Below are 27,356 nucleotides of genomic sequence, written 5' to 3'. Positions count from 1 at the left end.
GGGTGGATCACGAGGTCAGGAGTTCAAGACTAGCCTGGCCAACATGGTGAAACCCCATCTCCCCTAAAAATACAAAAAGTATCCAGGTGTGCTGGTGTGCGCCTATAATCCCAGCTGCTTGGGAGACTGAGGCAGGAGAATTGCTTGAACCCATGAGGCGAAGTTTGTAGTGAGCCGAGATCACGCCAGTGCACTCCAGCCTGCACGACGGAGCAGGACTTTGTCTCAGAGAAAGAAAAAAAGAAGAATTTAAAAAGTGGAGTCAGACCAGGGGCAGTGGCTCAGGCCTGTAATCCCAACACTGGGAGGCTGAGGACAGAGTTTTGCTTGAGGCCAGCCTGGGCAACACAGGAGACCCCATTTCGACAAAAGAACATAAGTAAATGAAGAGTTTTTCTTAAAGTGGAGTCAGGCCCATGGCTCATAGCGGCCACCAGGTGGCACTGCTGACACAGAGCAGCCTGGTTGCAGGAGCCCTGACTGTGGTCAGAGCAGAGGCTGAGCTGAGGTCAATAGTGTCCTCACAGGTCCACAGATGGATGTTTGAGGGGTCCATGCCCTCCTGAAATTAGATGCAAAACGTGTACATTCATATTGATTCTTACAGGGGAGAAGGCCATCTGTGTGCTAGGGGTCCCGCAACCCCATGTCAACAAACCATGGGCATCAGGGTTCTCCCTGCATGAGCTGTGTACATGCTGATGTGTATGTATGGATTATGCATGTGTGTGATATACAAGTGAGCAGACACAGTGGGGAATCCCAGCACTTTGGGAGTCAGAGGTAGGAGAATTGCTTGAGGCCAGGAACTTGAGACCAGCCTGGGCAACATACTGAGTGAGAGCCCATCTCTACAAAAAATGAAAAATTGCCAGCCACGGTGGCTCACGCCTGTAATCCCAGCACTGTGGGAGGCCGAGGTGGGTGGATCACCTGAGGTCAGGAGTTGGAGACCAGCCTGGCCAACATGGTGAAACTCCGTCTGTACTAAAAATACAAAAGTTAGCCGGTGTGGTGGCGGGCGCCTGTTGTCAGTCCCGGCTACTCAGGAGGGTGAGACAGGAAAACTGCTTGAACCCAGGAGGTGGAGGCTGCAGTGAGCCGAGATCACAACACTGCAGTGCAGTCTGGGCGACAGAGCGAGACACTATCTCAAAAACAACAACAAGGCCGGGCGTGGTGGCTCACGCCCGTAATCCCAGCACTTTGGGAGGCCGAGGAGGGTGGATCACGAGGTCAGGAGATTGAGACCATCCTGGCCAACACGGTGAAACCCCGTCTCTACTAAAAATACAAAAAATTAGCCGGGCGCGGAGGCGGGCGCCTGTAGTCCCAGCTACTCGGGAGGCTGAGGCAGGAGAATGGCATGAACCCGGGAGGTGGAGCTTGCAGTGAGCCGAGATCGCGCCACTGCACTCCAGCCTGGGAGACACAGTGAGAGTCCGTCTCAAAAAATAAATAAATAAAACAAAATAAAAAATCAGCCAGATGTGGTAGCACGCCCCTGTGGTCTCAGCTACTTGGGAGGCTGAGCTGGGAGGATCACTTGAGCCCATGAGGTTGAGGCTGCAGTGAGCTCTGATGGCACCACTGCACTTCAGCCTGGGGGACAGAGTGAGAGAAGTTTATGTCCTGGAGTACCCCGTTGGGTCTCCCTTGTGGCCCGCCTCGCGTCTTCTTAAACTCTGCATGGCATATGTCTTCTGTTCTTGTCTTAGGAGTTCTGTTTGCTCAGCCGCCGGCCCCCACGCCACCCTCTGCTTCCAACAAAGGTGGTGGTGGCGGCGGCAGCAGCAACGCAGGCGGCCGGGGAGGAAACACCGGAACCAGCGGTGGCCAGGCCGGGCCAGCAGGGCTGTCTGGACCCTCCACATCTACCTCAAATAACTCGTTGCCTTAACCGCATCACTCCCCACCCGCCACCCACCCCGGAGCCCGCCAGCCTGGGCAGGGGGTCCAGGTGGGCCACGCAGGGGCCAGGATGGCGGAAGATACGGGTGGGGAGGGAAGATACCCAGAAAGGAGCCACAGCTGACGCCAAAAAGAAGAGAAAAAAATATATATATATATACGTATATATATAAAGAAAATTTAATAAAACAGGGGAAAACCAAGGAACACTTGAATTTCTCAGGTTTTGGACATTCAGAGAGATGAATTGTGAGAACAGCAAAGGAAATCCATCAGAAAAACAGAAAGAGGCAGACGTTTCTCAGGGCATTCCGGCAGCCCTGATGGACCGAAGGCTCTGGTGTCTGGTTCGGCCCCACTGCAACGTGGGCCGATCCCATTTACCTCAAACATCCCTGCACTGTGTGTTTTCATTTTTGCCTGCTTTAGTTCTCTTTTAGTTTCTATTCACCACACACTCACCACTCCCAGCTTCTCGTGTCCAGTGAGACCCCTGAACTAAGATCACTGAATTTTTTTTTTTTTTCTTGTTGCTTTGGGAAATGTTTGTTTTTTTTTTTCTCCATAGGGTTTTTAAGAGGTTTCAGGGGTTTTGTTGTGTAAATATTCTATTTTATTCTTGGGGGGATCAAACCTTAGGAAAAGGATATCTATATATCTATATAGCTATATATTTGTGTTCCTTCAGGGAAACTGATCTTGAAAAAGCAAGAAAAAAAAAGCAAAAAAAAAAAAAACTTCACCTTTTTATTTTTCCCATGACCAATTTGGGTCCCTTTGTCCGGTTCTGGGGGTGCGTTGGGCAGCTGTGAGTCCAGCACATCGGATCCCTGGGGCTAGAGCCGCGAAGCCAGTGAACTCAGGTGCTGGGAGCCAGGCTGGGGCAGGGGGTGCATGCTGGGGTCTCGGGCCAGGGGCCCGGTGACAGTGATCTGCTGACTGTGATATTCCACTTTGCTTTTGCTTGTGCCATGCTTGCCTGCTGGGTTCTTGAGTCAGGGGCCTGGAAATCTTTTTTTTTTTTTTTTTTTTTTTTGAGACGGAATTTTGCTGTTGTCGCCCAGGCTGGAGTGAGTGCAATGGCACGATCTCGGCTCACTGCAACCTGCACCTCCCAGGTTCAAGCAATTCTCCAGCCTCGGCCTCCCAAGTAGCTGGGACTACTACAGGCACTCGCCAGCACGCCCGGTTAATTTTTGTATTTTTAGTAGAGACGGGGTTTCACCGTGTTGGTCAGGCTGGTCTCAAACTCCTGACCTCGGGGTGATCTGCCTGCCTCGGCCTCCCAAAAGTGCTGGGATTACAGGCGTGAGCCGCCGCGCCTGCCCGGCCTGGAAATCTTATCTAAAAAGTAGCAAGTGCTGGAAAAAGGGCCTGGGGGGCAGGGGTGGTTCTTGTGGCAGTCCCCAGGCTCCTGTCTCAGGGATGAATGTGGCTCTCACTGTCTCATCCAGATTCTTCTCTTGCCCGAAAGGGCTGCTTTTGGGGACTATCAATACTGGGGAGTGGGGGTGAAGCTGGACCTCGCTCAGGGTGAGGATTTCGGGGCCCCGGTGTCCTGAACACCCCCCCACATCCCAACATTCTCCTCGCTCTGTCCCTTCCTCTTCTCCCGACGCCTTTTGTGCCGGGTCCGCAAGCTCCCCGAGTTGTGGGCACCTAAATCGAAGCCGAGAAGGGAGGCTGCCCCCACCAACCTGTGGGTCAGTGCCCCTCCCCCAGGCTAGAAGAAAGTGGGGTCACCGCAGCTGAGGGGTTATTTTGACTGGAGCTGCTGGAGCAGAAAGGCTGGGTCTGAAATCCGCAGCAGGGTCTGGGGACCTTGCTGGACCCGCGTGGTGTTGGGTGGTGATGGGCGGGGCTATCATCTTGGGGTGGGGATTAACTCAGCTATTCCCAGGGTAAGCCTGGGTCTCTAATTGGGCCCTGGGAGCCCTGTTAGGCCACCGGCATGGGGGGTCAGTGACGAAGGGGACTCCCCAACTCCCCCCGCTCCTAACCACCCTTCCGCCATTGCCTTGGAGACCCCCGGGGGAGGGGGCTGGGGGGCTTCTGAGCCCCTGAGTCTGGGTTCAGTTTCCCATCGGGCTGTGGGAGGGGGCTGTCACTTTCCCGTGTCTTTGGGGAGGGGTCCGCACTTCCTTCTCGGATCTCAGGGCCGTGGACACACACCCCCTTTCCAGGAGGGGGTGGTGGGTATCTAGGTTCTCCCTGCCCCTTCCTGGGGCCGGCACCGTAGCAGCACAATCATCCTGGGAAGGGGGTGTCTTTTCGCCTCCAGACACAATCGGGCCCCATTTGCAGGACCACCTGAACTCTGTGCCCCCCGGCCTCCAGGGCTCCTCCCCGGGACCCCCGTCCCACGCCTGGGCCCCGCGCTGGGAGAAGCACCTGCTGCCTATTTCTGTCTACCTCAGGTCTGACTTTTGATGCCAAAATCTGAGCCCCTGGGGTGCCTCTCCCCCACCTCCCGTGCACCAAGGTCTGCAGCAGCCACTGAGGCTGGCTGCCGGCTGCATCTGGTGGCCCGTGCACCTGCCCGCCTCGGAGGCTGGGGAGGGGCTGCGCAGGGCCGCGTCTCTCGGGCTGCGTGTGTGTGTCGGGAATCCTGTGTGTCGTGTCTGTGTGGGCAATCCGGCCTCCCGGCGGTGGGTGGAACTGGATTCTAACTCAGGGAACTTGGGCCTGCTGTTAACTCCAATGATTGTAGGGACAAGTGGGGGGCGGGTGGGGAGCGGGCGCGAGGCTGGGTCCCGGCCCAGGAGAAGGAAGGCACTGAAGGCCGTGGCCGTGCTGGCCGTGGACATGGGAGGCCGTTGCAGGGAGTCTGTGGGGCCCGGTTCTGGATACTGGGCAGGAAGCCGTGGGCTCCAGAGGGTCCTCCCTGCCTCAGGTAGCCCTGTTCAACCCCAGCCGTGCCCATCTCCCGCCACCGCCTGTCGGTGGGGGTTTAAAGTCGGGGTGGCTTTCTGGGGTGCAGCTCAGCAACCCCCTTATGCAGACCGGGAGGGGGCCGGGCAGCCCCCTCAGCCACAAGGACCCTAGACGGGTTCAAGTTCACTTGGGGCCTAGCTGCGTACTGAGTGGGCACCCCGCACTCAAGGCCAAGGGGGGCTCCCCCTGCTCTGAGATGTTGGGGGGACAGGCGGGAGGGTGGGCACGGGGCACCGGGGGCAGCCAGGTCATTGTTAAGAGTCACGCATCTGTACAGTCGAATTTCCTTCCTTTTATCATTTTTTAACTCACTTTGTCCCTTTATTCCCTAACTGTGCTTTTGTATTTTTTTTCTTGGCAAACGTAACGTAAACTCAGCCTTTCATTCATTCATGATATGTGAAATTTCAGTTTCTCTGGGGTTTGTCAGATGGCGTGGGGACCACGCCTGAAACTCAGGTAATAGGAGAAAAAATAAATAAATAAATAAACTTAAAAAAAAAAAAACAAACCCATAAAACTACTCTCTACCTCTGGCTGGGCCCAGCCTGTGTCGCCCTGGCCGCAGCAGGGTGGCCTGTAACAATTTCAGTTTTTGCAGAACATTCAGGTATTAAAAGGAAAAAAAAAAAAAAAAAAAAGACAAAAAGACCAAAAAAAAAAAAGTGTGATTTTGAAATTTAAAAGAACACTGAAAGTTTACATTTTATAATAACATTATTATGCAGATTGTATTTAAACTTCAGAAATATTTAAGACGATTGTAACCCTGTAAAGCTGATGAGATATTAAAACAAGACAAAACACTTCTGACTTTTAACAGAAAACACTGTGTCGTGTGGTGGTGTTTTCTTTTGGCGTCTCCCCAGCCTCCAGTTCCACCCTCCACCCCTGCCCAGCACAGCCAGGGGTGAGTGGGAGGGGGTGCTCTACCCCCCTCTGCCCGGCATCGCTCTAGGTCTGGTGCCGGGCGGCAGAAGACAGATACAAAAGCAGGGGTCTGGCCGGGGGAGGTGGCTCAGGCCCGTTATCCCAGCACTTTGGGAGGCCAAGGTGGGCTGATTCCCTGAGGTCGGGAGTTTGAGACCAGCCTGACCAACATGGAGAAACCCCGTCTCCACTAAAAATACAAAAATTAGCCAGGTATGATGGTGCCCGCCTGTAATCCCAGCTACTCGGGAGGCTGCGGCAGGAGAACTGCTTGAACCCGGAAGGCGGAGGTTGCAGTGAGCCAAGATTGTGCCATTGCACTCCAGCCTAGGCAACAAGAGCAAGACTCTGTCTTAAAAAAGAAGAAGAAGAAAATAAAAAAGGCCGGGTGCGGTGGCTCATGCCTATAATCTCAGCACTTTGGGAGGCTGAGGCGGGCCAATTGCCCGAGGTTGGGAGTTTGAGACCAGCCTGACGAACATGGAGAAACCCCATCTCTACTAAAAATACAACATTAGCCAGGCATCGTGGCTCACGCCTGTAGTCCCAGCTACTCGGGAGGCTGAGGCAGGAGAATCGCCTGACCCTGAGAGGCAGAGGTTGCAGTGAGCCAAGATCGCACCACTGCACTCCAGCCTGGGTGACAAGAGGGAAACTGTCCAAAAAAAAAAAAAAAAAAAAAAAAAGAGCAGGGGTCCTCAGCCAGGGTCTGTGCCCCCAGGGGGACCCTGGCCCATGTCTGGGGCCACCTGTGGTGGTCACAGCTGTGGGGGTGCTCCGGGTATGGAGGGGGTGGAGGCCGGGGACACTGCTCAGCGGCCTGCAGTGCCCAGGATGGCCCCACCCCAGAGAACAACCTGGCACCTCAGCGTCCACAGAATAGGGGTTGGGAAACTCTGCCTTAATTATTTAAGGTGGGGGAAAAAACAGTTCTCTTCCTGCCCACAGCAGACACCAGGATCAACTCCCGATGAGGCAGACGGTGTAAACTAGGGGACCCCAGTTCCTGGGACTGACCTCCTCTCTGCCTCCCCACTCAGGGCGTGGATTTCAGTGTGTGCAGCCTCCTGGGACCCCAGCAGGGCAGAGGCTCATGGGACGCAGAGTCTAGGGGGTCTGTGGAATCCCCTGACCCAGGAGATCTTAACCAGGGCGGTTTCACCCCCAGGGGACCCTGGCCCATGTCTGGGGACATCTGTGGTTGTCACAACTTGGGGGAGCTCCTCACATGGAGTGGGTGGAGTCCAGGGACGCTGCTCAGCATCCTGAGTGCCCAGGACAGCCCCACCCCAAAGAACGGTCCGGCCCCAAGGTCCACAGGGCTGAGGGGAGCTCGGGAGGCCGCTCTGGGCACCTCTGTGCCTCACTGAGAACCCAACACCAATCCCGTTTTAGGGATTTGGGATGACAGGTGTGGCAGGGCCAGTGTGCGCACCCCCAGCCACCTGCCTGTGAGCCTGACCCCTCACCTCCTGGAGGCCTCTTCCCCCCACAGGGCTCTGCATGCGGGTGCCCCTGGCGTTATCTGACCGGAGCTCCCAGGGCAGGTGGCCCCGTCCGGCCTCAGGGCCTTCACACAGCTGTTCCACCGCCAGGAACAGCCCCCTCCCCGTTTGCTCTGACAAACTCCTTTCCATCCTCTGCAGCCGACACACAGTCCCCCCCCTGCGCGTAACAGGAGGGTGTGGCTCCTTGGGCGGGAGGCACAGGACTCCCCCGTCCTCCGCGCTCTGCCTCCTCTGCCCTCTGCGTCCTCCGCGCTCTGCGTCCTCCGCCCTCTGCGTCCTCGCCCTCTGCGTCCTCCGCCCTCTGCGTCCTCCGAGCTCTGCGTCCTCCGCCCTCTGCGTCCTCGCCCTCTGCGTCCTCCGCGCTCTGCGTCCTCCGCCCTCTGCGTCCTCCGCCCTCTGCGTCCTCGCCCTCTGCGTCCTCCGCGCTCTGCGTCCTCCGCCCTCTGCGTCCTCCGCCCTCTGCGTCCTCCGCGCTCTGCGTCCTCGCCCTCTGCGTCCTCCGCGCTCTGCGTCCTCCGCGCTCTGCGTCCTCCGCGCTCTGCGTCCTCCGCCCTCTGCGTCCTCCGCCCTCTGCGTCCTCCGCGCTCTGCGTCCTCCGCCCTCTGCGTCCTCCGCCCTCTGCGTCCTCCGCGCTCTGCGCAGCCCAGATGGAGGCCTTTGGGTCTAGCGGGACACCCCGTTCCCGAGATCCCCACTGCGGTTTGCCCTCCTTTACCTCCTAGACGACCCCAGGAATCAGCCCACTGGTGAAGCCGCCTGGAGCTAAGGCCTCCTGGGTTCAGGGGCGTCCTGGTGGCTGGGGGAGGGAACTTTTCCAGTGCCGGCCACATTTTCACCTTTTCCCTTGCAGCACCATGCGGGTCCTAGGAAACAAGACCAAGGGCCAGATTTGGTCCCTGGACAGCCAGTCTGCAGCCCCCAAACCCAGCACATAGTAAGGGACTCAGCTGGGGCTGGAGGTTCACACCCGTAATCCCAGCACTCAGAGGCTGGAGCGGGAGGATGGACGGAGCCCAGGAGTTTGAGACCAGCCTGGGCAACATAGGGAGACCCCATTCCTACAAGAAATTAAAAAAAAATAAAACCTGGGCATTGTGGCTGCTGTGAACAGTGATCATGCCATTGTACTCCAGCCTGGGCAACAGCAAGACCCTTTCTCTCTCTCTTTTTTTGAGACGGAGTCTCGCCGTCTCCCAGGCTGGAGTGCAGTGACGCGATCTCGGCTCACTGCAAGCTCCGCCTCCCGGGTTTACGCCATTCTCCTGCCTCGACCTCCCGAGTAGCTGGGACTACAGGCGCCCACCACCATGCCCGGCTAATTTTTTGTATTTTTAGTAGAGACGGGGTTTCACCGTGTTAGTCAGGATGGTCTCGATTTCCTGACCTCGTGATCCGCCCGCCTCGGCCTCCCAAAGTGCTGGGATTACAGGCGTGAGCCACTGCACCCGGCCCCTGTTTTTTTTTTTTTTTTTTTTTTTGTCGGAGTCTTGCTCTATCTCCCAGGTTGGAGCGCAGTGGTGCGATCTCAGCTCACTCCAACCTCCGTCTCCTGGGTTCATGTCATTCTCCTGCCTCAGCCTCCCGAGTAACTGGGAGTATAGGCACACGACACCACACCTGGCTAATTTTTGTATTTTTAGTAGAGACGGGGTTTCACCATGTTGGCCAGCTGATCTCAAACTCCAGACCTCAGGTGATCTGCCCGCCTCGGCCTCCCAAAGTGCTGGGATTACAGGCGTGAGCCACTGCACCCGGCCCCTGTTTTTTTTTTTTTTTTTTGTCGGAGTCTTGCTCTATCTCCCAGGTTGGAGCGCAGTGGTGCGATCTCAGCTCACTCCAACCTCCGTCTCCTGGGTTCATGTCATTCTCCTGCCTCAGCCTCCCGAGTAACTGGGAGTATAGGCACACGACACCACACCTGGCTAATTTTTGTATTTTTAGTAGAGACGGGGTTTCACCATGTTGGCCAGGGTGGTCTCAATTTCCTGACCTCATGATTTGCCTGCCTCGGCCTCCCAAAGTGCTGGGATTACAGGCGTGAGCTACGGTGTCCAGCCTCTCCCTTTTTTTTTTTTTTTTTTTTTTTTTTGAGTCAGGGTCTCTGTGCCACCCAGGTTGGAGTGCAGTGGCGCAGTCTTGGCTCACTGCAACCTCTGCCTCCTGGGTTCAAGTGATTCTCCCAATTTAGCCTCCCAGGTGACTGGGATTACAGGCACCCAGCACACGCCACCATGCCTGGCTAATTTTTGTGCTTTTAGTAGCAACAGGTTTTCACCATGTTGGCCACGCTGGTCTCGAACTCCTGACCTCAAATGATCCACCCACCTTGGCCTCACACGACCAACCAGGACCCCGTCTCTTAAAAATAATAATAAAAGGCCGGGTGCAGTGGCTCGTGCCTGTAATCCTAGTACTTTGGGAGGCCAAGGTGGGTGGATTGCCTGAGCTCAGGAGTTCGAGACCAGTCTGGGCAACATGGTGAAACCCCGTCTCTACCAAAATACAAAAAATTAGCCAGGTGTGGTGGCGGGCACCGGTAGTCCCAGCTTCTTGGGAGGGTGAGGCAGGAGAATTGCTAGAACCTGGGAGGCGGAGCTTGCAGTGAGCTGAGATCGACCCACTGCACTCCAGCCTGGGCGACAGAGCAAGACTCCATCTCTAAAAACATTAATTAGGCCGGGCGCAGTGGCTCATGCCTGTAATCCCAGCATTTTGTGAGACCAAGCCTGGCAGATCACAAGGTCAGGAGATCGAGACCAGCCTGGCCGGTATGGTGAAACCCCACCTCTACTAAAAATACAAAAATTAGCCGGGTGTGGTGGTGATGCCTGTAATCCCAGCTACTCAGGAGGCTGAGGCAGGACAATTGCTTAAACCCGGGAGGCGGAAGTTGCAGTGAGCCGAGATTGTGCCACTGCACTCCAGCCTGGGCAACAGAGCGAGACTCCGTCTCTAAAAACATTAACTAATTAATTAAAAATTAAAAAGTAAAAGGCCTCTCCTTCTTTGGCCACAAACCCAAAGAAAGTGGTATTGCAACATTTTCCCAGGAAAGGGTTTCCTGGGCCGCCCACCCCACTGTCCACCCTCCCATTGCCCATGCCCAGGGAACGTGACTGGAGGTGGGTCAGCGTGGCCGGAGGTGGACAGGCCCAGACTCAGCTGCCCGTCCCCCCCGCGCACCATCCTGGCCGAGGCTGGCCGGGACACGTCCCTCCCCAGGGCCGTGTTGGAGGCGAGGGACCAACAACCCCCTGCACCTGTCCCAGCCGGTTGGTTCCCGGAAACCCACGTTAGACCCTGGCCCCAGAAGGGAAAATGGCGTTTTCCACTCCAGCCAGAAATGAGTCTGCTAAACCCTGGGTCCTGGGGATGGAGGCCCACTCGCTGCCTGGAGGAGCCCCCGGCCCCCAGGGAGAGGAGGGGAGAACTCTGGAAAAGCTCCCCCGCCCCCTGCAAACTGGATCGTCAGGCTCTGCTTGTTCACCCGCAGCTGAGGGCCTCAGAGGCGGGAGTCAGAGGGAGTGCGCCTCTCAGTTCCCCAGCCTGGAAGGGAGGGACTCAGCCCCCACCCCTCCCCAGCCAGGGAGGGACTCAGCCCCCAACCTCCTCCCCAGGCCCCCACCTTCTCCCCAGCCAGGGACTCAGCACCCCACCTCCTCCCCAGGCCCCCACCTTCTCCCCAGCCAGGGACTCAGCACCCCACCTCCTCCCCAGCCCAGGAAGGGCCCAGCCACCCCCTAGCCTCTCAGAGCCCAGCCGCCTCCCTGGGCTGCCTGCTAGGTGCTTGCTAGGAGGGCGGGAGGCTCCCGGAGGTGAAACTCAAACCGTCCACTGATAGCAGATTTTTGGAGCTGGCTAAGAGCCCAGCCTGGAGAGGCGGTGCCCGAGAGGCTTCCAAAAGCAGAGGGCTACTGGAGCCAGCTGCTGCTGTCCCACTGGCACAGGTAATGATGGGGCTGCCGGCTGGAACTGCTGGATGGGTCTGTGGGGCCGGCACGGGGCAGCCGAGCCGACTGGGGTCTGGCTGGGTTCATCAGTGCCTGCAAACTGGCAGTGCTCCACAAATGTGCAGGGGATGGAGAATGAGGGCCTCACACCCCGAGGGGAACGTTCCTGCCTCTGTACCTCAGTTTCCCCTCCCTGGCTACCCACCCCCCAACCTCCAGCTGGCACCAATGAGATCCGATCCGGGGCCAGCGGGTGGTCTGAAGACGCCCCCGAAGTGTGGCTTCTGTCCCTCTGCTCCAACACAATTGGTCTGTCCTCATTCCAGGAACCAGGCTGGGGGCGGGGTGACCTCTGACCTCACACTGCAGCCTGGCCTGGCCACGTCCCCAGGGAGGGGAGGAGGGGAGGAAGGCCTGGCCCGGGCTGGGCTGCAGCAGGAGGCCTGTGAGAAGGTGGAGACTGCAGTCCATCGGCCTCCTGCTGCCCGTGCCCTCTCCTGCCTGTGGCAGCAGCCCACACCTGCCCGGCCTGCTGGGTGTCCTGGAACCCAGGAATTTAAAACTTCCAGGCCAGGCCGGGTGGTGGCTCATGCCTGTAATCCCAGCCCCTTGGGAGGTTGAGGAAGGAGGATGGTTCCATCCCAGAAGTTCAAGACGCGCCTGGGCAACGTGGCCCCTATCTACAAAAAATTAAAACATTAGTCAGGCGTCGTGGTGCGCACCTGTGGTCCCAGCTACTCGGGAGGCTGAGGTGGGAGGATGGCTTGAGCCCTGGAGGTTGAGGCTGCAGTGAACTATGATGGTGCCGCTGCACTCCAACCTGGGCGACAGGGCCAGACTGTAAGAAAAACTAAAAATGAGCCAGGTGCGGTGGCTCACGCCTGTAATCCCAACGCTTTGGGAGGCTGAGGCGGGTGGATCACAAGGTCAGGAGTTTGAGACCAGCCTGGCCAACATAGTGAAACCCCGTCTCTACTAAAAATACAAAAAAATTAGCCAGACGTGGTGGCTCATGCCTGTAGTCCCAGCTACTCGGGAGGCTGAGGCAGGAGAATCGCTGGAAACCGGAAGGTGGCGGTTGCAGTGAGCTGAGATCGCACCATTGCACTCCAGCCTGGGCAACAAGAGCAAGACTCCATTTCAAAAAAAGAAAAGAAAAAGAAAAGTGAAAAATGAAAAGAAAGCCGGGTGCAGTGGCTCCCGCCTGTAATCCCAGCACTTTGGGAGACAGAGGCAGGTGAATCACCTGAGATCAGGCGTTTGAGACCAGCCTGGCCAACATGGTGAAACCCCGTCCTTAATAAAAATACAAAAATTAGCTGGGTGTGGTGGTGAATGCCTGCAATGCCAGCTACTCAGGAGGCTGAGGCAGGAAAATCACTTGAACCTGGGAGGCAGAGGTTGAAGTGAGCTGAGATCGAGCCACTGAACTCCAGCCTGGGCAACAGAGTAAAACTCCATCTCAAAAAAAAAAGACCAACCTGGGCAATAGAGTGAGACCCACCTCTCCCGCTTGTCTACAAAAAATAAAAATAAATAAAGTAAAAATTAAAACAGGGCCAGGCACAGTGGCTCATGCCTGTAATCCCAACCCTTTGGGAGGCCGAGGTGGGAGGATCATTTCAGCCCGGGAGTTTAAGACCAGCCTGGGCAACAAAGCAAGACCCTGTCTCTGCAGAAAAACAAAAGCACAAAATTAGTTGAGTGCGGTGCCTATGGTTCCAGCTACTCGGGAAGCTGAGGTGGGAGGATGGCTTGAGCCCAGGAATTTGAGCCTACAGTGAACCATGATTGCATGATTCTCCTACCTCAGCCTCCCAAGTATCTGGGATTACAGGCATGTGCCGCCACACCCAGATAATTTTCGTATTTTTAGTAGCGGGTTTCACCTTGTTAGCCAGGGTGATCTTGATCTCGTGATCCACCCACCTCGGCCTCCCAAAGTGCTGGGATTGCAGGCATGAGCCACCGCGCCCCGCCAATTTTTAAATAATGTTGGAGGCCGGCCACAGTAGTTCACACCTGTAATCCCACACTTTGGCAGGCAGAGGCGGGCGGATCATCTGAGGCCAGGAGTTTGAGACCAGCCTGGCCAACATGGTGAAACCCCATCTCTACTAAAAAATACAAAACTTAGCCAGGCGTGGTGGCAGGCGCCTGTAATCCCAGCTAGGGAGGCTGAGGCAGGAGAATCACTTGAACCCGGGAGGCGGAGGTAGCAGTGAGCCGAGATCGCGCCACTGCACTCCAGCCTGGGCCACAGAGCAAGACTCTATCGCAAAATAAATGCAGAAAATAAAATGAGGTTGGAGGAAACTCTGGAGGCACAGCAGGTCCTGGGATTGGACTCCCTCCCTCCCTTCCAGGATAAAATGAAATCCAGGCCTCGCTCACAAGGCCCTGTACGAACCGACCCCGCTCCGTGGTCCTGCCCCAGGGCCTTCGCACGGGCCTGCCCGGCACACGGTTCTCTGGGGGTCGTTGGCTCCCAGCTCAAACGGCCCCTCCTGCCAACCAGGCGGGTCCCCGGGGCCACCCTGCCTGTGGCCTGGGCCCCGGGTCGGTGGCTCGCGCCTGCCACCTGGCGGCCAGCGGAGCTGCGGCGCCTACGCTCTGGCTGGCGCCAGCCTCCTGCCCGGGCCGTGCCCTCTGCCGGGAGCCGCGGGCCAGGGGTCGCACCGCCTCCGGGGACCGCACCCCGCATCCAGCATCCGGCCCCTGCCTCTTGCTGCTCCAGGACACACGGCCCAGGACAGCTACAAACCCCGGGCGGAAATCCCAACTTTTAGACGAATGCTCCCTTTTTAAGGGGGTTGGCAACTAATTCCACTTTTTTTTTTTTTGGACAGAATCTCGCTGTGTCGCCCAGGCTGGAGTGCAGTGATCTCGGCTCACTGCAACCTCCGCCTCCTGGGTTCAAGCAATTCTCCTGCCTCAGCCTCCCGAGTAGCCGGGATTACAGGAACCTGCCACCACACCCGGCTAATTTTTTTGTATTTTTAGTAGAGATGGGGTTTCACCGTGTTAGCCAGGATGGTCTCGATCTGCCGACCTCATGATCCGCCTGCCTCGGCCTCCCAAAGTGCTGAGATTACAGGCTTGAGCCACCGCGCCCAGCCCTAATTCCACATTTTGAAACTGTTTTTAGGCCGGGCGCGGTGGCTCAAGCCTGTAATCCCAGCACTTTGGGAGGCCGAGGCGGGTGGATCACGATGTCAGGAGATCGAGACTATCCTGGCTAACATGGTGAAACCCCGTCTCTACTAAAAATACAAAAAACTAGCCGGGCGTGGTGGCGGGCGCCTGTAGTCTCAGCTATTTGGGAGGCTGAGGCGGGAGAATGGCGTGAACCCGGGAGGCGGAGCTTGCAGTGAGCCGAGATCAGGCCACTGCACTCCAGCCTGGGAGACACAGCGAGCCTCCGTCTCAAAATAAATAAATAAATAAATAAATGAAACTGTTTTTAGACCAGACGTTGTGGCTGAAGCCTGTAATCCCAGCGGTTTAAGAGGTCAAGGCTTGAGCCCAGGTGTTCGAGACCAGCCTGAACAACATAGTGAGACCCCCCCCCATCTCTATTACATATATATTTAAATAAATAATATTTAGGCCGGGCGCGGTGGCTCAAGCCTGTAATCCCAGCACTTTGGGAGGCCGAGACGGGCGGATCACGAGGTCAGGAGATCGAGACCATCCTGGGTAACACAGTGAAACCCCGTCTCTACTAAGAATACAAAAACTTAGCCGGGCGAGGTGGCAGGCGCCTGTAGTCCCAGCTACTCGGGAGGCTGAGGCAGGAGAATGGCGTGAACCCGGGAGGCGGAGCTTGCAGTGAGCTGAGATCCGGCCACTGCACTCCAGCCTGGGTGACAGAGCGAGACTCCGTCTCAAAAAAAAAAAAAAAAAAAAAATAATAATAATAATATTTAATTTTTTTTCTTTGAGACAGAGTCTCATTTGCCCAGGCTGGAGTGCAGTGGCGGGATCTCAGCTCACTGAAACCTCCGCCTCCCGGCTTCAAGTGGTTCTCCTGCCTCAGCCTCCTACCACGCCCGGCTAATTTGTGTACTTTTTGTAAAGACGGGGTTTCACCATGTTGGCCAGGCTGGTCTCAAACTCCCGATCTCAGGTGATCCACCCACCTCGGCCTCCCAGAGTGCTGGGATTACAGGCCTGAGCCAAAGTGCCTGGCCTTTTTTCTTTTTTTTTTTTTTTTGAGACGGAATCTCGCTCTGTCGCCCAGGCTGGAGTGCAGTGGCGGGATCTCAGCTCACTGCAAGCTCCGCCTCCCGGGTTCACGCCATTCTCCTGCCTCAGCCTCCCGAGTAAGCTGGGACTACAGGCGCCCGCCACCACGCCCGGCTAATTTTTTTGTATTTTTAGTAGAGACGGGGTTTCACCGTGTTAGCCAGGATGGTCTCGATCTCCTGACCTCGTGATCCGCCTGCCTCGGCCTCCCAAAGTGCTGGGATTACAGGCTTGAGCCACCGTGCCCAGCCCCTTTTTTTTCTTAATGCCATTTTCAGACATGGCCGGCGACGGGACATGGCCCGCGACGGGCAGCCGTGCCATAAGGTTAGACCCTGCTTGGCTCAGACAGAACTGGCGACTTGTTTGACCCATACCAAGTTATCCGACTAATAATTTAGATGCTGGGGCCCCTAAAGAGGGGTCAAGGGGGAGGCAAATATGGACCAATAAGAAAGCACTGGGCCGGGCGCGGTGACTCACGCCTGTAATCAGCACTTTGGGAGGCCGAGTGGGGAGGATCACTTGAGCTCAGGAGTTCGAGGCCAGCCTGGGCAGGACAGTGAGACCCTGGCTCTACAAAAATAAATAAATAAGGAAGCAGTGAATTCCAATGTATTCATCGCCAACTAACCAGGTTGTTGGGTGTGCGCTCCTCTTTTAGGTGCAATGTGCAATGAAGTCGGAACTTTATTATTTGAACATTTAAAAATACGTGAATCCAAGAGGTCGAGTCACTTGGCCAAAAACGCCCGGGAGTAAAAGGCCAAGTCTAGTACCCCGGCTCTAGACCTACTAACTGATCGCCGGAGACCCCGGGCCTTGGAAGAAGTCGCCTCCCCAGATCTCTAAGCCGGCCGCGCGACCCTCGAGTCTCAGGTAAGCGGGAAATCCCATCTCACAGGGAAGCCCCCGCTCCGAGGCACGGGCGCATGCGCGGGTCGGCCACCCGCTGGAGCCGCGGGTGCGCCGCTCTGGCCCGCGTGGCGCAGTCGTCCGCGTCTCGCTGATGATGACGCACGTCCGGGGCGGTGGGGAAGGCAAGATGGCGGCGCCCATGGAGGTGGCCGTGTGTACGGATTCGGCAGCCCCGATGTGGAGCTGCATCGTGTGGGAACTGCACTCGGGCGCCAACCTGCTCACCTACCGCGGCGGCCAGGCGGGACCCCACGGCCTGGCGCTGCTCAATGGCGAGTATCTGCTGGCGGCGCAGCTGGGCAAGAACTACATCAGCGCCTGGGAGCTGCAGCGGAAGGTGCGGCGGTGCGGGCTCGCTGCTGGGCTTGGCTGCGGGGGTCACGGGGCGCCCGAGGCTACAATCGGGGGATGGGTTGGCGGGGGCCGCGTGCACCCTGAGTCGGAATTGGCGTGGGGCGCGGAGGTCTCCGTTCGGGCGCTCTGCGCATGCGCGGGTCTGGGGGCTTTGGGGAGAGATGCGCGACCTGTTAGGCCGCTCTGCGCACGCGCGGGGCTCAGGCTTAGGCTGCGGTGGGGGCAGTGGGGGAATGGAGACGCTCCGGGGGTCCCTTGGGGCAATTGCGCATGCACGAGTTCTTGGCGCGCGAAATTTGATTAAAAGGGGACTATACGGATCGCGAGGTCAGGAAATCGAGGCCACCCTGGCTAACACGGTGAAACCCCGTCTGTTATAAAAATACAAAAAATTAGCCGGGCGTAGTGGCGGGCGCCTGTAGCCCCAGCTACTCAGGAGACTGAGGCGGCAGAATGGCGTGAACCCGGGAGACAGAGCTTGCAGTGAGCCGAGATCGTACCACTGCACTCCAGCCTGGGCGACAGAGTGAGACTCCGTCTCAAAAAAAAAAAAATGAGACTGTGAGCTCTGTGGATGTTGTGGTTCTGCAGGAAGAGGGAGAAGGACTGAGATCTGGGGAAGTCCCCCAGGAAGGAGTGGCGCAGGAGACTCATGCGTTTATCCCTCCAATAAAGAAACAGATACTCACCGTCGCCCATCGTTTCCCCTCTACCCTCAAGCCCAAAATGCAGCCAGTCCCTGAAGCTACTGGCTTCCCCTGTGCGCACACTGAGATCTCTTGGGACTGGTTCTGTGCTCTGGCATTGCCTGATGGAGTCCACGCACAACTCATAAATTTTTCCCATTTTCTTTTATTTTTGAGACAGAGTCTCACTCTGTCGCCCAGGCTGGAGTGCAGTGGTGCGATCTCGGTTCACTGCAGCCTCCGCCTCCAGGGTTCAAGCGATTCTCAGACCTCAGCCTCCTGAGTAGCTGGGACTACAGACCCGCACCAACCACCACACCTAGCTAGTTTTTGTATTTTTTATAGAGGCAGGGTTTCACCATGTTGGCCAGGCTGGTCTCGAACTCCTAAACTCAAGTGATCTACCTACTTCAGCCTCCCAAAAATGCTGGGACTACAGGCATGAGCCACCACGCCTGGCCGAGTTTTCCCGTTTTAAAGAGGAGGAAGCTGAAGCTTGGGGTCTTAGGTTGGACATTATGGATAGAAGAATCGGTGCACAAGCCTACTGGGCTCTTGGACCCCAGTGTCCTTCTAGACCCTCTTTGTTTTGTTCCTGTGTTCCTCCCAGCCAGGGTCCCTCTGGCCCTCAGAGGAAGCACCAGCCTCCTCTTATCTACCACCTCCAGCCTCGAAGCCTCTTGCAGGGGCGAACACTTCCTCGCTGGACCATGCATTTGCTCAAACCACCCTGCTCCCGACTCCTCTCCCTGGTGCTCTTAACCACTGCCCAGGCGTCCCCTCCCCTCGTCTTCCACTGCTGTAGGGGCTCCCGTGTCCTGCACGGGGCTCACGAGGCTGATTGTGCATCCATAGGACCAGCTCCAGCAGAAGATCATGTGCCCTGGGCCTGTCACCTGTCTGACCACGTCACCCAACGGTCTCTACGTCCTGGCAGGAGTTGCAGAAAGCATCCACCTGTGGGAGGTAAGAGGCGCAAAGCGTGAGGGTTTCCCACAGGACATCTCAGCCCATCTGAGCCTTGCCTGCAGGGCACCAGGGAAAGACCATGCGGCCTGGGGCCCTGGGATGGGTGACTGCTCAGGGGTCACAGCCTAAGCTTCACCCTGCTGCCTCCTTTCTCCAGGTCCCCTCGAGACTCTTGCGAATCCCAAAGTGGCCCTAATCCTGCCTTGAGTGCTTGGATAGAGCCCGGTGCAGCCCAGTCCCCAGCACACACACACCGCAGCATCTTCCAGAGCTAGCAGGCATCTCTTCCAGGCAGGGGGCAGCACCTGGCACTTGTAACTTGACAGTTATAAAGGGCTGGGTACAGTGGCTCATGCCAGTAATCACTGCAACCTCTGCCTCCCAGGTTCAAGCTATTGTCCTGCCTCAGCCTCCTGAGTAGCTGGGATTACAGGCGCCCGCCACCACACCTGGCTAATTTGTTTGTATTTAGTAGAGACAGGGTTTCACAATGTTGGTCAGGCTGGTCTCGAACTCCTGACCTCACGTGATCCACCTGACTTGGCCTCCCAAAGTACTGGGATTACAGGTGTGAGCCACTGTGCCCGGCCAGTGCCTCCTTTTTCTTCCTGCTGGAGCAACTAGGTGACAGCAACCCCTAGACACACTCACAGCCCATGCTCTCGCGGTGAGACACAGCGAACTGTTCAGGCCATGCATTTAGGTCAGCCTCTCAGCTCCACCCTGGTTAGGGGAAGCAGCCCTGGATGATGTGTGAGTGAGTGGGTGGTGCCGGGAGACTTCATTCACAAAGCCAGGCCTCTTGGGATTTGGCCCATATCGTAGCTGCTGTGTTAGATCATTGGCTGTGTTGTTACACATGGTTCATTATATTTGGGGGGAGACCTGCCCTCAAACCCACACAGAGCAGGGCAGACAGTACGAGATTTGGAGCCAGAAGACCCAAAGGTAACCATGTTTCTGCCCTTCTGACCTTGTCCTTGCCTCCCCCAGTGGGCTGCTCAGAGAACTGAGAAGGCTGGGTGGGCATGAGGATTATCTGAGAGATACAAAGGCCACCAGGGGGATGGGCATGGTGGCTCATGCCTGGAATCCCAGCACTTTGGGAGGCTGAGATGGGCGGATCACTTGAGGCCAGGAGTTCAAGACCAGCCTGGGTAACATGGTGAAAACCCGTATCTCCAAAATATACAAAAATTAGCTGGGCGTGGTGCCATACACCTATAATCCCAGCTTTTTGGGAGGCTGAGGCATGAGAATCACTTGAATCCGGGAGGCAAAGGCTGCAGTGAGCTGAGATCGTACCACTGCACTCCAGCCTGGATGACAGAGCAAGACCTTGTCTCAAAAAAAGACGCGGGGGGGGAGGTGGCGGGGAGCACAGGAATGACAGGAGGCATCATTATCTCACCCCCAGGACACGTGTATATGTATGTAATTTTTAAACTTATTTTTGAGATGGGGTCTCACTACATTGCCGTAGCTGGTCTTGAACTCCTGGACTCAAGCAGTCCTCCCAGGTAGCTGGGATTATAGGCATGTGCCACCATGCCTGGCATCCCAAGGCTTTTAAATATCAGTCCATGATTTTGAAACTGGGATGCTGTTGCTGAGAGAGAAACTGAGGCAGGGAGGCAGTAGCTCACAAGTCACCCCTCACGATACACCTCCTGACCCTGGTGGCTGTCAGTCTGGGGCAGAAGGGTATGTGGGTAGGAATTAAATGTATCATCACCCCATGGGGGATGTCTTAGGTGGGACCCCTTCCTGTTCTTGGCTGGGGACAGTGTGCTGGGTGGCACCCACTACCAGACCCCTGCTCCCCTAGCTTCCTCCTTTTTTTTTTTTATTTTTTTTTTTTATTTTTATTTTTTTTGAGATGGAGTCTCACTCTGTTGCTCGGGCTGGAGTGTGGTGGCTCGATCTCAGCTCACTGCAACCTCAGACTCCTGAGTTAAAGTGATTCTCCTGTCTCAGTCCTCCCGAGTAGCTGGGATTACAGGCACCTGCCACCATGCCTGGCTAATTTTTGTATTTTTAGTAGAGACAGAGTTTTGCCATGTTGGTCATGCTGGTTTGGAACTCCTGGCCTCAGGTGATCCGCCCTCCTCCGCCTCCCAAAGTGTTGGGATGACGGGTGTGAGCCACTGTGGCTGGCCCTCCTGGAGAGTTTCTGACCGGCATGAGCTGTGACCACAAGGGGGTGCCCCACATGCTCAGCTGGAGCTCAGGCCGGACTGCCTCCACTGTGCCCCCTGCCACGGTTGAAATCCTCCTCCTATTCTCTGTGTGCATGACGGGTGTGTGAGTGGTCAGTCAGGAGTGGGCTGGAAACCTGAGAGCCAGGGCTGTGGGGCAGGGGCTGGTCTGCCTCTCCCATGCCACGGGGACAGGGACCTCCCAGGAGGCACTGATTCTCTGATGCTGCCCTGTGTGTACCGGCCCCGGGCAGTGGTGCTCACCAGAACTGCCATCTGTGGTTTGGGGCTGACCTGGACCCTGCTTCATCCAGTGCCATTTAACCCTCCCTGGCCACCCTGGGTTTTGCATGCGAGGAAACTGAGGCCCAGAGAGGGCATGGCCTGTCAAATCTGGGCTCAACAGGCCCTGCCTGCCCCAAGAAAGCACCACGCACAGGGGCTTTTGACAGGAGAAACTCGGCCCCCATCCTGGAGGCCAGAAGTCCTAAATCAAGGTGTCCGCAGAGCCACGCTGCCCCTGGAGGCCCCAGGAGGAGCCTCCCCACCTCTCCGGTGGTAGCCAGCGCCCCTTGGTGCCCTTGGCTTGTGGGTGACTCTCCCCTGCCTCTGCTGCCACGTGGAGCCCCCTGCGTGTTTGCACTTCTCTCAGCTCACCACAACCGGGACACACGGGATGGAGGCCCTCGCTCCAGAACCACCTCATCTTAACTTATTATATGTGCAGAGACACTGCGTCCAAAGAAGGCCATTCACAAATTCCAGGTCCGGACTTTAACAAGCTTTTGGGGGAAACACACGATTCAACCCACAACCCCAACCAGAGATCTCAGCCCTCGCCAGGCGACCTGGAAAGGGCTCCCTGTCCTCTTCCTCAGACAAGCTGCCGGGCTTCCTGCCCCCACCCCCGGTCAGGCCACCACAGCCTGCCCAGAAGCGACTTCCCGCTGAGTGGTGGGAGCTGCCTACAGCTCCCGAGTGCAGCCGTTCCTACAGGGCCTGCGCAGGAAGCCCGTGCCTTCCCTGGGGCCCGGCTCACGGGACTGGCACCTCCCTGAGGCAGCAGGGAAGGGCAGGAGACTTGCCCCCATCCTGGGCGGTCACGCAGGCGGGGACGAGGCGGGAACAGGTGCCCACCCAGCCCAGGCAGGGGCGCAACAGTGTGGCCATGGCCGTGTGGTCATGGGGTTCCCCGGGCTGCAGCCCGCCCTTTCCTCCCCTGACCTGGGTGCCCTCTGCCCCTCACAGGTCTCCACCGGGAACCTTCTGGTCATCCTGAGTCGACATTACCAGGACGTCTCCTGCCTGCAGTTCACAGGGGACAGCAGCCACTTCATCTCAGGGGGCAAGGACTGCCTGGTACTGGCTTGGAGCCTCTGCAGGTAGTGCCTCGCCTGGCTCGGGCGGGGAGAGGAGGGGCCCAGGCCCCTGGTGGGAAGGGGCTTCTCTTGGGGGCTGGAGTGCAGAGGACAGAGTGATCATCCCAGGGGTCCTGGCTGCCCACGCTGGGGTCTGGTTTGTCCTGCGGGCCGTGGGGACCCAGCCTGGAGTTTACTCAGGTGAGGCGGGCCAGGCTGCTGAGTGGAGGAAGGTGTGTGCGTGAGGTGGGTGCTGGAGGCGTGGACTGCCTTGTTCCCTCCGGTCCCCGCCTGCTGAGTACCCGCCTCACCCGGCCCAGCGTGCTGCAGGCCGACCCCTCCAGGATCCCGGCGCCCCGGCACGTCTGGTCTCACCACACGCTCCCCATCACGGACCTGCACTGCGGCTTTGGGGGCCCCCTGGCCCGGGTGGCCACCTCCTCACTGGACCAGACGGTGAAGGTACAGCCGCCCCCACCCCCCCACCGCGGTCCATGAGCAGAGCCCGGCAGCCGCAAGTCCTCAGCCAGGAATGCAGGGATCGCCTCCTCCCCCTCCCTGCTGTCAGGACTTCAGACAGCTTTTAATCCCCTGGTACTCTGAGCCCAAGGACGTCCAGGGAGGTCTGCCAGCCTGGAAATTCCCACTCATTCACCATTTCTGGTCTGGCTCCCTGGCCAAGCCTGGGGAATCGAAGGGCATCACTACGTTTCAGTCGTGGCCAGTGGTCCTGGGAGGGAGACCCAGGGGTCATCAGCCCGAGACCAAGCTCCGTTTCAGCAAGACCCACATGGTGACGGCTTTCACCCAAAGTCCCAAGCCCTAGGGCCAGAGGACAGCCGACGCCTGACCTCCCTGATGCCCCTGTTCCCACGGGGTCCTCGAGTTCCCCCGCGCCAGGCCGAGCCCCACGCCCTTTGCCCGCCCGCAGCTGTGGGAGGTCTCCTCGGGGGAGCTACTCCTCTCCGTCCTCTTTGATGTGTCCATCATGGCGGTGACCATGGACCTGGCTGAGCACCACATGTTCTGCGGCGGCAGCGAGGGCTCCATCTTCCAGGTCGATCTCTTCACCTGGGTGAGTGCGGCGGCGGTCTGTGGGCTGCACCCTGCCCTGGGACTGAGGGCATCGGGCCTGTGGCTCACAGCCGTCTCGGCCTTCGCAGCCCGGACAGAGGGAGAGGAACTTCCAGCCAGAGCAGGACGCCGGGAAGGTCTTCAAAGGGCACAGGTGGGGACGTGGGAACGGGGCGGGGGGCTCCCGAGCACGTCCTGTCTGGCGCCTGACCCCTGCCTGTCTGTCTAGGAACCAGGTGACCTGCCTGTCGGTGTCTACTGACGGCAGCGTGCTGCTCTCGGGCTCCCACGACGAGACCGTGCGCCTCTGGGATGTGCAGAGCAAGCAGTGCATCCGGACGTTGGCCCTCAAAGGTGGGCGCGCCTCTGCTGAGCCTGCGGCCAGCGTGCAGGGGGCGGGGAGGAGATCCAAGGGGAAAAGGGGCTTGGCTTGACTGTGGGCGGGACTGGCTTGCTGTGGGGTGGGGACTGGCTGGGGGCCTCGCAGGAATGGGGCGGGGACTAATTGGGGGCGGAGACTGCCCTGGATGGGGCGGAACCTGTCAGGTATGGGGCGGAACCTGTCAGGTATGGGGCGGGGTCTGGCTGGGGGCGGAGACTGCCCTGGATGGGGCGAAACCTGGCTTGTTGTGAGGCGGGGCCTGGCAGGGATGGGGCGGGGCGTGGCTGGGATGGGGCAGGGAATGGCTGGGGGCGGAGACTGCCGTGGATGGGGCGAAACCTGGCTTGCTGTGGGGCGGGGCCTGGCAGGGATGGGGCGGAGCGTGGCTGGGATGGGGCGGGGAATGGCGTGGATGAGGCGGAACCTGGCTTGCTGTGGGGCGGGGCCTGGCAGGGATGGGGTGGGGAATGGCTGGGGGCGGAGACTGCCGTGGATGGGGCGGAACCTGGCTTGCTGTGGGGCGGGGCCTGGCAGGGATGGGGCGGAGCGTGGCTGGGATGGGGCGGGGAATGGCGTGGATGAGGCGGAACCTGGCTTGCTGTGGGGCGGGGCCTGGCTGGGATGGGGCGGGGAATGGCTGGGGGCGGAGACTGCCGTGGATGGGGCGGAACCTGGCTTGCTGTGGGGCGGGGCCTGGCAGGGATGGGGCGGAGCGTGGCTGGGATGGGGCGGGGAATGGCGTGGATGAGGCGGAACCTGGCTTGCTGTGGGGCGGGGCCTGGCTGGGATGGGGCGGGGAATGGCTGGGGGCGGAGACTGCCGTGGATGGGGCGGAACCTGGCTTGCTGTGGGGTGGGGCCTGACCACCGCACCCCCCAGGCCCAGTCACCAACGCCACCATCCTACTGGCGCCCGTCAGCATGCTGAGCTCAGACTTCAGGCCCAGCCTGCCGCTGCCCCACTTCAACAAGCACCTGCTGGGCGCCGAGCACGGGGACGAGCCGCGCCACGGGGGCCTCACCCTGCGCCTGGGCCTCCACCAGCAGGTACGGCCCCCAGCAGGGAACCCCCACTGCCCTTTGGTCTCAGAAGACCCCGCAGACCGTGGGCTCCTTCGCTCCCTCAGTCCTGGCACCCGTGCGGCGGTTTCCCCCAAGCCCAGCACTGGAGGGCACATCCTGTGAGCGGGATGGTGATGCTCGGAGGGCCCTCTGCCCACTCTGGGTGTGGACCCAGAGGCTCTGATAAGTTAACCACCCCTCGTCCCCCGGCCAGCAGGGCCGAACTGTGCGCCCCACACGCCAGCCTTCGCGCGCTGGAGATCTGATGGTCAGCTAGGTCTTTCTGCAAAGGGCTAATGCCCCATATTTCGGGCTGCGAGGGGCAAAAGTTTCACATCTGGGCTGCGGAAGGTGCGGGAGCAGCCGTGCAGGGCAGGGAGCGGGTGGGGCCCTGATGGCTGCATGTGGCTCCCACGTGGGTTTGCAGCAGCCTCTGCCTGAGCACAGTCACATCCTCACCCCTGCAGCTCAGCACCACCCCCTGCTCTGTGCAGGTGCTAGGGTAGGCTCCTTCCCACCCCGGCCCCAGGAACCTCACAGAAGCCAGTATGGTTGGCTGGGGTGGGGGCTGGGGGGGTCCTTGAGCCTGGGGAGGCTTCCCAGCGTGTTTCCGCCCCACTCCCCAACCTTCAGGGAGCTGCCTGCGTCCTTGGTGTCTCACGTCACTGTCTGTGTCCCTCGCTGGGCTCTGGCGCTTGGCACTTGTCCCCACGCGCCCTCTTCTCACCTGAGTACAGATTGATTTTTTTATCTGGAGGGTGCCCGACAGCCTGACAGACCATGCACCAGGAGATGCCGTTATCTCCCTTGTCCACGCTGACTGATGGATGGAGTGACGCTCTGTCTTCCCACATCTACCAGTGGGCTCGGGGCGGGCAGGCAAGGGACCCCCACCGTCTGGGCATCCGCAGGCCCCTCAGATCGAAGGAGGCCAGGAGCACAGGCTGGACTGGCTGCTAACAGCATGGGCAAAAGGGGGGCGCGCCTTTGTGTTCAGAAAGTGCTGGAACCTTCAGAGTGAAAACAGGCCTGCAGTGGCACGGAGCCAGCTCCCCGCTAGGGTACCTGCCCGGACACTGCCTCCTCCCAGGGCAGCGGCAGCTCCCACGATTCCTACCCAGCCAAGTGCCCTCCCCAGAACCCCACCCAGCTGGCCACAGTGAGATTCCAGAAGGGGCCAGGCCACACCCTCCGGTAATGCCACCACCTTTTCCTGGGCGCCCCACCTGGCTCCCTTCCTCCTGCGATGGCTGCCAGCTTGTTGAAATACAGCTGACACTGACTGGAATGTCGGCCTGTCCCACAGGCGCTGCTGGGGCCCAACACACAGCGTCCAGGAGGCGGGTTCCCGACCTCCGACCCCCCCAGCGACTGGTCCCTCTGCCCAGGGCAGTGGCCTCACTGGACTGGCTGGGCTCTCCCCATGGCTGGAGGTGGTCACTGTCTGTGAGGCCCTCGTCCGGCCCTGTGTCCCAGAACCTTCCCTGGGATCGCGGGTCCTTCCAGGCCTGACCCAGGCCCCCTGTGTGTGGTGTGGTCATCTGCACCCATATCCCCAGCCCCATCCTTGGGCACAGTCGTGGAGGATCTGAGGCGCTGGGTGATGGCTGCATAGCCAGGGTCAGGGTGGTCATCTGCAGACTCGAGGGAGATGAATGCCCCTGCCTCAGTCTCCCCTTCTGTCTGTGGGCGTCACGGTGGCCCCTCCCTGAGTGGCTGCCCACGATATCGGGGGTGGGATGGGCAAAGCGTGTGGTGTGTGACAGGACACAGCCTGAGGTCATGCGGCCCACCGTGTTGCAGGGTTCAGAGCCCAGCTACCTGGACCGCACGGAGCAGCTGCAGGCCGTCCTGTGCAGCACCATGGAGAAGGTGGGCAGGGCCTCGGGTTGGGCGGGGCCTCGGGAGGGGCGGCCTCAGGCTGGGCGGGGCCTGAGACTGGGTCAGTCCTGGCCAGTGGCCCCCACTTCAGCGCACCCCAGGCCACTTCCGCCCTCTGACCCCGACTCCTACCGCAGAGCGTGCTTGGTGGCCAGGACCAGCTGCGGGTCCGTGTCACGGAGCTGGAGGACGAGGTGCGCAACCTGCGCAAGATCAACCGGGACCTGTTCGACTTCTCCACGCGCTTCATCACGCGGCCGGCCAAGTGAGGTCCAGAGACCCGGGCCCAAGGCGCCCAGGCCTGAGCCCCACGCCTCCCAGCAACCGGAGCCCACGGGTGTGGCCCCCACCAGCCCAGGCCTGGACTCTCCCCAGTTCTGCGTCGTGTTTGGGCTCTTCCTCTGTGACTGGGCGGTCTTGGTGTCTCGTGGCACGCGTCACATTGGTGCTAGCCTGTTTTTAACAAAAGAGGATGAAAGGCTTCTCCTCTCCTGCCTCCTTGTGTCCGGGTGTGGCCTGGTGCTGGGCGCATCGCAGCTCCACTCTGCTGCTCGGCCCAGCTCAGAACCCCAGCCCCACTGGGCACCCTCCATCCGGAGGTAGAGACCTCAACCACGCTAGGCCTGGCAGGAACGGCTTTAGGACGCAGCCCCGAGCAGCTGCAGTTCTGACTCTGCTCTATTGCCCGAGGGCCTTTGCATGGCCTCGCCTTCCCGAGAAGGCACTGGGCCAGGGTGGTGGGGTTGAAGGAACCAGGAGGCCAGGCCCCTCTGGTCTGCTGTGCAGGGGGTCTGAGTGGAGACAGCCCTGTGGGGTCCCGAAGGGAGGTGGCTTGGTGTAGAGAGACGGGCCGGGGGACGTTTGGGGGTGGATCCAGCTGCCAGGGTTGAGGGGTTTCGCCGGGTGCAGGGCCCAGCTCTCAGGGAGGGTTTTGGGGGTGGCTGGTCCCGGTGGGAACCCAGGGCTCCAGACCAGGCAGGAGGAGGGAGCCGGT

The 27,356-nt window shown here is 58.9% G+C and overlaps 2 protein-coding genes across 4 annotated transcripts in view; both read left to right on the top strand.

The window, feature by feature from the left end:
- ARID3A (AT-rich interaction domain 3A) overlaps positions 1–5,665 on the top strand; it is a 49,655-nt gene extending 43,990 nt beyond the window's left edge. For both annotated transcript variants that reach the window (XM_050771137.1, XM_050771136.1), the window contains exon 9: positions 1,719–5,665. In XM_050771137.1, coding sequence (XP_050627094.1) covers positions 1,719–1,900 — 182 coding nt within the window. In that variant the 3' untranslated portion in view covers positions 1,901–5,665. The remainder of the gene's footprint in view (positions 1–1,718) is intronic.
- WDR18 (WD repeat domain 18) overlaps positions 1–26,843 on the top strand; it is an 86,152-nt gene extending 59,309 nt beyond the window's left edge. The window contains exons 2-11 of one of the 2 annotated variants that reach the window (XM_050771157.1): positions 16,501–16,736; positions 18,295–18,405; positions 21,855–21,988; positions 22,285–22,426; positions 22,896–23,039; positions 23,128–23,192; positions 23,268–23,392; positions 24,300–24,466; positions 26,285–26,353; positions 26,500–26,843. In XM_050771157.1, the coding sequence (XP_050627114.1) occupies positions 16,527–16,736; positions 18,295–18,405; positions 21,855–21,988; positions 22,285–22,426; positions 22,896–23,039; positions 23,128–23,192; positions 23,268–23,392; positions 24,300–24,466; positions 26,285–26,353; positions 26,500–26,631 (1,299 nt within the window). In that variant the 5' untranslated portion in view covers positions 16,501–16,526 and the 3' untranslated portion in view covers positions 26,632–26,843. Of the gene's footprint in view, positions 1–16,498; positions 16,737–18,294; positions 18,406–21,854; positions 21,989–22,284; positions 22,427–22,895; positions 23,040–23,127; positions 23,193–23,267; positions 23,393–24,299; positions 24,467–26,284; positions 26,354–26,499 lie in introns of those variants that run through there. The other variant, XM_050771158.1, reaches the window with a different exon arrangement.
- Positions 26,844–27,356: the final 513 nt, after the last annotated feature.

The sequence above is a fragment of the Macaca thibetana genome, chromosome 19, assembly GCF_024542745.1.
Source record: "Macaca thibetana thibetana isolate TM-01 chromosome 19, ASM2454274v1, whole genome shotgun sequence".
NCBI classification, from domain to species: domain Eukaryota; kingdom Metazoa; phylum Chordata; class Mammalia; order Primates; family Cercopithecidae; genus Macaca; species Macaca thibetana.
This window is presented reverse-complemented; position numbering and strand designations above follow the sequence as displayed.